Source organism: Aptenodytes forsteri, unplaced genomic scaffold, assembly GCF_000699145.1.
Source record: "Aptenodytes forsteri isolate BGI_AS27 unplaced genomic scaffold, ASM69914v1 Scaffold297, whole genome shotgun sequence".
NCBI classification, from domain to species: domain Eukaryota; kingdom Metazoa; phylum Chordata; class Aves; order Sphenisciformes; family Spheniscidae; genus Aptenodytes; species Aptenodytes forsteri.
The window spans coordinates 549,542-562,847 of record NW_008796167.1 but is presented as its reverse complement, the minus strand read 5'-3'; the positions used below and the strand labels follow the sequence as shown (position 1 = coordinate 562,847).

Here is a 13,306-nt window from a genome sequence, read left to right as displayed (position 1 = left end):
TTTGACAGGCAGGTAAGCAGCTCATTAAGATCATCAGCTTAGAAGGTCCCTTGGTCACTGATTCCATCACCCAGCAATTGTGACCCACCATGAAATACATGGTTAAGCCCAGACAGGTTCACAAAGGTCATATATTTATCCCTGTGAGTTCGAGGGTGTCATTCTACTGTCTTACCCAGCAGAGTAATGGCAAACATATGCTAAGGTCATTGGGGGAAAACATGTCAGGTGAAAACCTGGGAAATGCATCTAAGGATGCTTGGTTTTTCAATACTGATTTTAATAAGGCAAGAATTAATCCATGATCACAGAATAACTACAGAATAAACTCAATGCAAAAATAAACCATCTGAATTACAAAAAAGAATTAATGCAAAAAAAGAATTGATTAAAGCTTACAACTACCCCGTGCTTGGGATATTTTTTAAAAAGGAGAGCTAAAATGAAGAGCAAACACAGACAATGCTATTTAGATATGGAAATCAGTATATCCGTACCGAGTAGATGCTTGTTATATTGTAGGTATTGTTAGAGGAATGTCTGAAGAGATGACCTGACCTGTGATTAGAAAACTCAGTCTTCATCCTACATGGTTAGATGAGATTGAAATTTGACAGTGAGTCCAAGACATCATACAGGAAGGAACAATAATATTTAGCTTTTATTTTCTATGTCTGACTACAGTCTGAGGAGCACTGTAGAGGAACAAATTTCAGTTGTGCAAGAGCGGCCAGTGGGACTTCCTGAAGTTAACTCCCCTTCCCCAGTCTTGCTTGAGGCAGATCTCAACAGGCAGTAGTTTTCTGCTTGAAGACAGTTGTAGCTGGAAAACCATCTCATCTGGCCATTTGATTAAAAGGTGGAGGACTGTGCACTGAGGGGGGCTACTCTTGTCTGAAACCACTCGCTGAAATCCTCTTCTGGCATCTGCACAATACTTTCACGTACAAACTGAAACAGAAAAAGGTTATTTCCTGAGCTTTTGATTTATGTGCAAGAGAGAGATTTGACCATTGTGACAACAGAACAAATGTAATGGCTTCTGCAAACAGTTAGTATAGTGCTTTATATCACCAAAACATTTTTAATGCAACTTTCAGAACAGCTGGATATGCTCTAAAATGAATTAAAAGGAAAACCCTACAATCTTCATTGCAATTTATATCCTGATTCCTTCCAAGTCAAGTCTTTGTGATTTAAACTTGCAGCTGTACCATTGTAGTACATACATTAAAGCAACTTGAAGCTAAATAAGAACTTCATCTGGAATCTCTGTCAGTATCAGCCAGCTCATATTCAGTGATGCTCTTCTTGCTCCTAAAATGCGACAGTTTCCTTTATCTATTCCAGTCAGAAGGAGCACCAAGGTCTTCCTTCCTCTGTGGCTATTTTTGAAAGACGTATAAATAAGTAGATAGGAGATTCAGCCATGGTCACATGTTTTTCTCTATTACTATTGCACTAATGTGAGGGATCAAAATGCAAAGGAAACAGAATGGAAACAGCAAAGAAATAGATCTAAAACCAGCAAGCAACAGAGACTTATATGTTGAACATTAAGGCAAGGCTGCCTCTCCGGTTAGTGACTGTGCAAATTAGGGCAAAAGATAAAATGGCCATTTTTATAAGACATCAAGAAAACACAGGTAGTCTGATCTCCACATGTTGGGTGCTAAACCTTTGCCTTTGTAAGGCGCAATAACGCTCGATATATGTAAGATGCACAGTAACCTGCTGCCTCTCAGAGATTTCCGTTGGTCTTGTAGGTTAGGGGAAATAACTGTGATGAGAACAAAAAACACAAGGTGGCATCATTGCCATGTTTTGTAAGTTAGTTACCTGATTAGACTACATAATGGTATACATTCTAAATGTACTCTCTTCCCTTTCTGGCATCCTTCCTCTTCTGCCAATTGCTTCTAGAACTACAAGAGTTGAGCCCAACTTAAGATCTTGAGAAGTGAATTTTTTTTTTAACATTGCTGAAGCAAAACAAAGATATCTACAGAGTTCCTGGATCAGTGACGTAATGCATTAACTTGAATAGCTCATGGATGTAACTACTGGGAATAACAGGCCTTTTCAGGGCACAAGTAGTTAATGTTTCTCTTCAAGTGTCCTAACAATTTATGACAGATGTCACTTTCACTGTGGTGGTAAATAAATCAACAATGACATAATATATAATAAAATGATACTGATTAATAATCCAATGCTTGTCATAACATCTTTCTTCTGAGGAGTTCACAGTGCCTTGTAAAAGGTGAATAGTAGCATCTTCATTTAGTGAGATCCTAAATTATTTCATCTGGTAACTTTCCACTGCATGAATTTCACCCATAGGTGCCTGCACTTCCCACCCTCATCACACGGAGAATCAAGAACTGGACTCATCTCACCTCCACAGCTGCAGCAATTTCTGGACAACACAGCTCCCACACCTGTAGATCAGCCAGAGCCTTAAGAAAGGTGTCTGGATGAATTTTCAAGTCAGGAGTCTTGCCGTATTTTTCCAGTTTCTTTAAGATTTTCTGTACATAATGGTCACTCTTCACAGACTCTGGGAGTCTGGCAAGCAATACAGGAAACCTTTAGCAGAAAGAAGAACAGCAATAAAAGAGAAGCCCTGGGAACAAATGCATATCTGATTAATAATTCTGGGTTTGCCTGGCATTTCTGCCACTTCACCACCTCCATAGCTTCCACAGAAAAAATGGCTCTTTGGGGAATGCAATACTCAGTGTAATTCTGAGAGAATAATGTGAAAGAGCTTTGCTTTATTGGACTTGTGCACTGATGCCCTTTATAGGGCATTGAAATAGATTCTTCTTCATTATTCATTTAAATTTTGGGTGACAAACTTGGGTTTGAAAGCAAATAATAAAATCCTAACAAATGTTTCCACTTTGCTACAGATTTGTCCTCTTCATCTTTTCTCTATTTATTTTGTTTAGCCTCTACAGATTTTCCAGCGCAATCAGTGCCTGATCTGACACACTTTCTGATTCTCTTTACTATCCCTTTTCCCTGTGCTATCATCATTCTCCTCTCTTTATGTGCTGACATAAATCTCACTGATGTAAGTGCATTGTAACACGCAGTCTTTACCATTTCACTCTGAATATAGAGATTCAGAAGGAAAATTACACATTGCAATAAAAATAAAACTCTTGTGAAAAGACTGCTTTTTTTTTTTAATGTTCTGTGTAAATTCTGCAGTGCTGCCTTGACAGTCCTGGAGACTGATGTTCCAAACCTTTCTAGACTGTGCATGAGTGGGGTGTGCTGTGGCTTTCATTGCAAAGGGCTGAGGATTTGGCAGCACGTCGGCAGGAAGTGCTGCCTCCCTCCACTTTAAGATACATGTTACTGGGACAGCAGGAGAGGGGTGAGGAATTTCCTCCTTAAACCAGTAAAAAAGGAAACACGTAGGTTCTGATCTTCAGTAGGGCCAGTTCTACACTCAGTAGTACACTGCTAGCATGGGTATGGCTGTATAGCCAACTCCTTATTATCACTGGCTAGATTACCCAGGTTACCGCAATTGTGTCACACACAGGCCTTTTACAACCCATCCACACATTAAGACATTTTATTTGAGAAAGGAAGCTATGTTCAGTATACTCTTATATCACACTGTTCGTATTTTATATTTTTGGTCTTTTCTCATTTCATGAGAGGGAGAAGACAACTAGGCAGACAGCATATACTAGTAAAGCGTTCCTACTGTGATTCAGCTTTCTTGGCAAGGTAGCGTTTGCAAGAGTATGGGAAAAAACAGCCCTATTGTAAATGAAACAAGTGGTATGGTGAAAGCAATTTCTCTGTCATGACTTTGTGTCTCCACAAAGGGGTTGACCAGCCTTATCAGAGATTTCACTCTTCGTACCCCTCATGGATAGATAGCACTTTGCAGAACAGGCCTGGCATAGAAAGCTATGCTCATCTAACCGTGCTGGCATAGTCATAGCAAGACAGCCTCCTGACTATAGAAGCACGACTTTCATATGAAGGAACAGCAGACTTGTAGTACTGTTCTTGCACAGGGGGAAAGTAAAAAGCCATATTGGTATAGTCTCCTTTATAGTCACGGAGCTTGGTCCAAATTAAGGCTTCTTCTAGTGGAACTGTAAGTATAAAAACAAAACCACATCCACTCCAGTTTCAGGGCTTATTTACATGCCAGATCTTAAATTTGGGGGACAGCTGGAGTATATATGTTTGACAATTAAAACCAGCATTCTGCTAGATAGGCCCAGACTAGGTTTATTCATTAACGCATGACTGATATGTTCCTGGGCCACCTGCATTTTGAAATGGACCTTTTGTTATCTCAAATAATGAAAGACAGAAGGCTTACTAGCAAGGAGAGCAAAAGAGGGCAGGCTGATAAAAAAATGTTCCATGCAGTTTGCATACTCTGTAATCTCATGTCAAGGAGTTCTCATGGACAGGGCAGTAGGGAACATGCTGTGAGCTTGCTGAGGTACTCTGGTAGGCTATTTCTGGTGTGTATCTGGAAGCTGATCACTGGATACAGCTAATATCCTTTCAAACATAAACCACTAGTAATCTGCAGAATTGCTGAACTGGGAAGCATTTAGGTGATTACTCTGCTTGCCCTTTAAGTGTTGCATTATTATCCATGTGCAGTTCATAAACATTGGCAGGGAAATATTTTTCCCTTTAACATGGATGGACACCTAGAGTCAAAGTCTCCTTTGCCATCAGTTTTAGTACTGTGAATGTTCAGTTCAGTAAGTTGTGAATCTAACCCATGTACATTTATACAACCTTTCTCATCTTTGGGGTACAGTGTGTTTTACACACTTCCTGGCAGAAGAAGTCTCCTATAAAGCTGCATGCTGGGGAGGGTATGCGAATGCAAGGACTGAGTGCTTTTTGCCCAATATCACTGGAAAGGAACTCTTACTTATCCCCTTTCTTACCGTTTCCAATTAACTTATTTGCTGAGCAGGCTGAGATCTGCTCCTAGAGATCATATCTCTATTTTTGTTTCTACCAGTTTGGAGAGCCTGCATTTCCAGCAACTGATTCAATGGTTTCTAGTGATACTTTGCTTTGGGGAGAAAAAAAGAAAAAAAAAAAAGCTTTTTGTATTGAAGACAAAACTCTGGGACCCTGACCATCTCATTTGAACTAAGGGTTTCTGTGCCTCCTTACCAGTTTAGTCCATCTTCATCATGTTCTCTTTCGGCTCTCATGCCCAGCTGTCTTATTCTTTCCATGTCTCTTCTAAAATACTTCAATTGTTTCAAAGCCTGGTATTTTTGACAACATCGCTCTTCCTGCCTCCTACAAAAAAACCTTAAAGCTGTGTTTTAAACATTACCACACTTCTGCATAGTTAACTGGGAAGATTCTAAGGAAGGAGGAGAACAATGAATGTGAAGAACACATTGTATGTTCAGTCTGTGGACACTAATAATTTTTGCTGTTGCAGTGTTCTGTATACATTCATATTTCTACAAACATATTAAAACATGTTTACATTTTATATCAACTCTAGGCTGTAGGTAAGAAACAAACTTCAGAATCAAAACATTTAAACTGAAATTCAACTTCCAATTTCTATCATGTATCCACTGCTTAAAACCAAACAGAATACTGCACAGTGATTTAGGGTAAAATACTATTTAACATACAACAGAAGAGAGGTGGAATAGAGTGACCTGAGCTAGAATTTTGACCCAGAGATTGGGCTCAAATATGCATTCCTACAAAAAGTACTACTGTGTTATAACAAAAACAAACATCTGCTTTTCTTTCCAATAAATTACTTATACTATCCTGCCAAACTGAGGTTTCATCTCCAAATGCTGATAAAACAGAATACGCTTGTGTGGCTGTATGGAGAATGGTAAAATAGCTGCAAGTAGTAAGTTTCCATCTGACTTGTCCTTCCATACTGCAGGATGCTGGAATGATTCGTTCCTTATGCAGTCACAGCAGCTGCTCAGGGAAGAAAACAAGGACCAAGCTCCAGATAAGGAAAGCTCTGGGGCATGGAAAGAAGGAAGTGAGAGAGTGAAAGAAAACTGTGCCTGTAACACCCTTCAGAACAGCAATGTAGAGAAGGTCTGATGCTTACTGAGACAAAAGAATTTGCACAGACATCACAGATGAACGTTTCTGAGTGAAAGGAAAAGGATTACAGGCTTCAGCTGGTCAACAAGGTAGAAATGTCACTGATCTGGGAAAAGGCGTTGAGAGAGGACATTGCAACTGTTACTGTAAGAAGAGTCAAAGTAATGTTGAAGAACAATACAGTGACCTCTGAACTGAAAACACAAGACAGCCATATAGATTGTTTGTGAATGAATTTATTATTCTGTCTTTGGGTGAAAAGGACTACGATGTCCAAAGTAAATACATTCAATGTTTTTAGCAAAACTATTTCCAGAAAAGTCATTTAGAAATATCCCAAAACACTGCTGTAAATATTTAACCTGTAATATATTTTTTGTACACAGTCATAAAACTTTCTATCATCATCCCTACATTCTTATTTTAATGTCAATCCATATAAATGCATCTTTAAAAGGCCTGAAGACAAGTCCTAAATCTGGTCAGAAGCAAGGTGTGTAGTGTTTTAAGAGTATGCAGAAAACAGTCACTTCCTACCTCTCAAGGCGCTCTAGAGTATCACGTAAACAACAAGCTGCTTCTTCACGTACTGCTGTGAACTTTTGCCTCATATCGGCACATAAGTTAGATTTGCTTTTAATGAAAGAGCTGATATGGCAGCTGCAACTAAAACAACATAGAAAACTCCAATTAACATCTTGTGGTAACCATTTTGTGGTAAGCACCTGTGTTGCTCAGAACATGCAGCGATGTGAGCCACGTAAATTTTGAGATCTCCTTATTCTCAGTAAAAATCCAAATTTAATATCATTTACAGTTTTTTTTAATTCATCAAATTTATGAAAGAATTTATGAATAAAAAAAATTGTAAGTGATACTAAATTTGGATTTGTACCATCTTTCATGCCAGCCACATCCTTCCAGGAAAGTGCCCTCGCATTGCATTGAAATGTACTAAGTGTGCTGCAAGCTTTTGCTGGCCTGCTCTGGTCTCATGTAATAAAATGCTCTCTGACTTTTGTATGCCAGATGCTTTCCACACATAGAGATGAGTTTATACAGCATATAATGTGCTTCAAAAACAGATTTGTACCCTTACCCCTGCCTTCTTGGCTTCTGCTTCCTTGATATTATACTCTCTTGGTCCTTAATGAATGGCATGTTTACTCTGTAATTCTTCTGAGCCACTGGCAACAAACTGTAAGACACACAACAAGGTTTAAAATAGCGTACAGTATGCCTTCCCCAGAATGTGAAAAATTCTACAGGTGCTGATAAAACATTCTTAATATTACAGACTGGCTGGAGCTATCCAGGTACAAAATTTATTTCTCTTGATCTCAACTCAGGGGAAAAAATGCTTCAGCAAAGTCTAATTGTAAGAATGGTTTGTCATGTTGATCTTATAGCTGTGGAAACCACCACAGAACTGAGTAATGAGGGAACACATCTAATATAAGCTTAGCTGGAAATGTTATAGAGAGACTACTGAAAAATGCAATGGTAGAAACAGAAACAATTCTACAGGAATAAGATAGAATGTCGCTTTTTCTACAAAGCTGCTGAAGCATAAGGTCTCTTCTGTTTGCAAAGACAAGATTCATGGGGTATTTTCCAGAAAATACATACTGCTTGCACAGCAGTAAAATGGGCTATTCTGCCACCCATGCCAAAAAATGTAAATGTCATCTGAATTCACCGAATGCTGAATCCAATTGTTTGGGAGAAAAAAAAAAGAAAGAAAAAAAAGCATAAGCTCTGTCCTGATGAGTTGCTTCTCCTAGTCATTCAGAAACCCATCAGGTAACGTACCGCTGCAGTCCAGTCTTCTTAACCATATCTTCTTGTTTATGGACATCTTTTGACACCTCTTCATGTGTTATCTGGATGACTTTCTGTAGGGCTGATAAAAAAAAAAATTCTGTAAAAACATGCCAACTTGATAGTGCATTCCTCTCTTCCTTGCAGAGAGGAGGCCATATATGCTGGCCTGAATGAGACATCCTAAAGAAACCTGCTATTTAGTATTTCTAAAAATTAAAGTTTCTTCACAAAAAGCAGCTTTTTAAAGAGGTTTCAAGATAGGTACCCAAATATGAATGTACCCAATTTGTTAATCACTTTTGAAAACATAAGCTTTGTTCTTTCAGCTGTGAGAAAAAAAAACCACCATCAAGTAGAACATACTAAACATTTTTTACATTAGACGCTTATAAAAATAGCGTATTAGAAAAACAGGTAGATTTGAACAAACTATGCAGAAAGTCTATTTTCAGTTCCTGTACTGTACTGTTAGCATTCTACTGGCATAACTGTCAAGTCTTCTGAATTTCTAAGTCTACTGTATCACTTTGCCATTCTTCTTTTAAATGTCATATAGAATTTAATACGTTTATCTAATTACCTCTCTGTGTCTCCTTATCAGCATCCACTAAAACTTAAGACATGTCCTCAAGTAGCCCATCATTGGCTATAGTTTCCAGATTATCCACCTTTGAGCAGATCTTTCTCACTAATAACACTCTTTACTCTCTTTGTGCCTTCCACTGTAATGTGAATGTTTATATTCTCCTCTCCCTTGAATACCTGGAAAACCAATGTAACTCATTGTTTTCCTTCAAATTGACATCTTAGTTTTCCTTCCCACTGCTGCTTCGTTCCTGCTTTGATGCCAAACCCCTGGAGAGACACTGAGACGGCCATCTTCTCTGTGTTATTCCCTCCAATCACTCATGCAGTAAAACAACTGTCACACTTGTCATTAAAAATCCCAGTGTTAGCTGTCAAATTCTAAGTCATCCTCTGAGGTGCTCAATATGTCCTAGATGGTAATAAGTGACATTTTACTGAGCACTCAACACCTTGAAATTGTAATCCCCAAATTCAAAAGGTCCTTTTCCTACATTTTTGTGAAGCACCACATATAGTATAATAGAAAATGACTGCTGAATGTTGACTGTGTTAAATAGCAGCACAAACTATTTATACTTGTTAGAAGTACAGAATATTATACTGTGAATTTATACATGTAAGACATGCATGGAACAAGTTGCTGGGCACCAGCTAATGGGCTAAAATTTTAAGAACCATGCTTATAATGAAGATCCTCTATTAGCTGTGGCCAGGTGAGTTTCAAGAGTGTCAAGGTCCCAGTGAGAAATGATGGCTCCACTGTGACCCTTACTAGTCTCAAAGTGTGAGCCTGTAAGGTGCTGGCTATGCCACTGGACCTTCTAGAGCTGAGGAGCAGTTTGAATACAAAGGCTGACCTCCACAGGGTCTGGAACCTGGCATCGATTTGGGCAGGGAGCCTCTGCTCAAACTGAACTAAGGCTGCATACAAATCTCATCTGTTCTTGGCATGCAATGTCAGAACCCTTCTTAGAAGAATCCAGTCCTTTCTATTTATGGTTACCATTTGGGCAGATTGTGTAGCTGGGTATCTGAAACCCATCTACTCTGCAGATAATGGTGCTTTGGGGGAAGAGGGCTACACTAAGCAGTGGCTGCATTTGATGTTTTCTCCAACATCAGCTGAGTTGTCTAAAGCCAGTCCTGAAAGCAGTCCTGTTGGCAGATTTTGGAGGGAGATGACAGGAAGCAAACCAGGGCTAATACCACAAAGATATAGCTCCTTTTTTTGGCTGATCAACAGAAATAGAGGGCACAATACCTCTCTGCCCTCCATTTTGTAGCATTAGAACCTGTTCCAATTCTCCATCTGGAGAAATTGGGAAAACAAATACTCAAGCTTGTCCATATTCATATTTTTGAAATACTAACCTCTATAGCTGTGAGCTAGTCAGACGTTAATTAGAAAAGAGAAAAACAGCAAAGAAGAATGTAGTAATTTCACCTGACCTTGATTTCTATGCCTTAGTTAATCATCTGTGAAGTGGGGTACTAATATTTACCTGTTTTGCAGGGATCTAACAATGATAAATCAATTGAAAAGACATTGATCAATCCCAAAGAAAAGCCCCAAATTCAGGTATAAGTTTTGTAATGAAGATCCTTTGCACAAATATTTATACCTCTTCTTTTAAAAGTATGTTTTTGACTGAGAATTCAAAGCTAAACTGCTGGCCGGAAAGCTCTGGGGATAGAATCCAGTTAGTGTTTAATCTCTTAGATACAGGTCTCTCATTTTACTTCTCAGTGTGAAGAAAATGTATGCCATTTGAACTGATCTGCATACACACATTCTTCATTACACAGTAACCATGAAAAATTAGGCTTTCATTTAGTACATTTAGATCATATAGTCTCTGTCTGCACAGAAAGAGATTTTTTTTAAATGCGGTGAAGGAAGCAAGCTTAGAACACTAACCTGCTTTGTAAAACCTTTGACTGATTAGATGGGGACTGAATGATAAATGAGGCTACCTCAGCAGTGACCTGTTGTTATACCACAGCTGCAAGGACTGCAGCTACCACATTCACCTTTGTCAACATGATGTAACATTTAAACTTTTGGACTAGTACAGGTCCTCACTCAGCCAACAGCACTGAAAAATCAAGTTTCTATAAGCAGACATTCTACAGCAGCAGTCCCCAAACAACAGCATCTAAATTACAGTTGTACAAAAGGCTTTATATTGAGTTATGAATTCTTTCCTTAAAAGAAATCTTTCTGCAAGAGCCACACTCAGCTGTATCTACTGATTAGCTGCCTACTACAAAATCTCTTTCCCACTTTTGAAATATATGTATGCGTACGTGTGGGTTAGGGTTGCGTGTGCTCTCAAAATTATGTCTGTATGAGTTACATGAAGCTTTGTGAATTTGGGGTACAAGGCTACATGGCAGCTGTACTTGGAATCCATTTCTGATTTGTCCACAAAGTATCCTGTAATCAGAATCCTGGATTAAACATGATTCTAGCAGCTTCCGAATTCATTACAGAGTCCAACCTTTGCTACAGAGCTGCCCTGCAGAAACTAACTTCCCATATTTTTTAGAGCTAGGAACATAATCCTTGAGAGGACCAGACTGGTGACTCAGGCCAGTCCCTGAAATCACAGGCAATCATGTGATAGATGTTGTTCCAAAGGTTATCCTTCCTATACATCACACATACCACAAGATATTTCTTTATGTCCCACAGCAAATGGAGGCTCCCAGCTGTTACAGCTCTCAAGATTATTTTCAAATCTCATCTCACACACAAACCAATTGTTCACCTACATCTGTAAACAAATTGCTTGAAATTACAGATTTGAATTCTCCACTACTCCCATTCATGTCATAGGAAGGCCATTCATCTGTGCTCAGTGCCATGGACAGCAGCAGCTGCATAGGTAGTATATGATATTAGCGCAAGCTTCCCGATATATCCACCCAGCTTCCGGCAGTCTGAACCTAAAGGTCTTTCAGACCCAGAGAATGTGTCCATTCCTTTACATTTAAGAGCAATTAATTGTTTTTTCTTCTATTCATTTAAATTGCTTTTGGACTTGAATATACTTCCAGCAATATATTGTAGCAATGAATTCCTAAGTTTAATCATGCATTGCATGAAAACACTTCCCGTTGCTTTAAATTTTCTGCCAGATAATTTAATTTAGTGTGCCATAAATCTGGTGTCAAGGGAACTTGTGAATAAGCACTCTCTAATCACTTTTTTCCATGCACTTCATGATGTTACAGAGATCTGTCATAACCTTGTATTCAGCCGTTTCTTTTCTGCACTGAAGAGCCCTAGTCTATTTCATTGGTTCTCATCTGGAAGCTATTCTGGATCTCTAACATACCTCACCACTTTTTTTCCATCAAACTTTACTACTTCTGATACCGGCCTGTCTGAATTGGAAGGACCGGAACTGCAGAAGCACGTACAAAACATTTGTATTTTTGCATAACGTGTTCTGCTTTGTCTTCCGCTTCATTCTTAGGGTTCTTCTTGCCTTTTTGATAGCTACTGAACATTCACAGAACTATCCCAAATGACTCCAAGAGCTCCTTCCTGAGTGGTAATTTAGAGTCTAGCAGAGCATGATGTCAGCCTAATAATGATAATATAAATATCAATTAAAAGGCAATTAGCAGTACTAAATGCTAACGTGCTTTTCTGGTCCAGCTTTACTTAGAAGGAAGTGAAAAGACTTAAGATAACCTAGCTTTGTACTGAAGTGCATTGCAGAGCTAACAGATAAACTATTCTGTCAGGTCTATCAAGCGCAGGTAATCACTGATGGATGAGTAGGAGGAATACGGAGTAAGAAACCCCTGAGTTAAACAGAACCCCCTAAGTTAGACAGATATATATTCAGTGGATCAGTTGGTTATAGCAGAGAACAGTTTCACTGTTTTCACCACCTGTTGGACCTTATAGGTGTGGATGACTGATTACACAACTGCTGTAACTGAATACTAATTAAAACTCTTACTTAATATTCACATGGGATTATATTGTCTTTAAACCAATTTGCTAACAGGGAGGGCACAGAGGGACTTGTACAAAGTTACATATGCCTGAAGAGAAATACATTGGTACATCTAGCAGTGTCTTTGACATAGATTCACCCTAGTAACACTGAAAGCAAATCCATTTGATATTGGCAGTCAAGAAAAGTAACTTACAGGGGAAAAGATGATGTTGTTCTTTAGCTTGTGCTGACTCACTCATGACATCAGATGAAGCTACATTGATCTTGATGTTGTCTTCAGAGCAAAGTACAGTGGAAGTTTCGCTGCCACGAGGGGTTTGACCACGGGGAGATGACTGACTGCTAAGCTGAGAGATACCTGGAGTAGATGTCTTGTTTCTCTTCCTGCTAAGTAGACTGTACTGTGCTTTCCAGGTGCATTTCTGTACATAGAAGAAAAAATGAATAGAAAGGAGGGGGTTTCTATAGCAATTTGACAACAAAGAATCATATTTCTGTAACTAATTCCAATATTAGATCCTTTTGGTCCTCCTGTAACCTCACAGATTTTTCTCCAGTGACTTCAAACAAGCTAGTGATTTTTGGGTAGAACCTCCTTCATTTTGTTATCTTTCTTCAATACTCCTCTGCTATAGCATTAATGCCAACAGATTAAGCTAATTTGTAAACAAGTAACACTGCAGCTGCAGAGAGGGTTGATAATAGAGCAACCTTCTCATGTACGGGGAAGAATAGGTCAAAGTGGTTTGATAAATGTTCAGGTCTCCTCCCAAGACCCAATAACTGGCAAATGAATTTCCTGTGTCAGG

The 13,306-nt window shown here is 38.8% G+C and overlaps 1 protein-coding gene across 1 annotated transcript in view; it reads right to left on the bottom strand.

The window, feature by feature from the left end:
- Window positions 1–642: 642 nt before the first annotated feature.
- CCDC60 (coiled-coil domain containing 60) overlaps window positions 643–13,306 on the bottom strand; it is a 68,246-nt gene continuing 55,582 nt past the window's right edge. The window contains exons 8-13 of the mRNA XM_019474188.1: window positions 12,691–12,919; window positions 7,921–8,011; window positions 6,646–6,768; window positions 5,185–5,316; window positions 2,400–2,589; window positions 643–951 (exon numbers count right to left, since the gene is read on the bottom strand). Of these exons, the coding sequence (XP_019329733.1) occupies window positions 853–951; window positions 2,400–2,589; window positions 5,185–5,316; window positions 6,646–6,768; window positions 7,921–8,011; window positions 12,691–12,919 (864 nt within the window). The 3' untranslated portion in view covers window positions 643–852. The remainder of the gene's footprint in view (window positions 952–2,399; window positions 2,590–5,184; window positions 5,317–6,645; window positions 6,769–7,920; window positions 8,012–12,690; window positions 12,920–13,306) is intronic.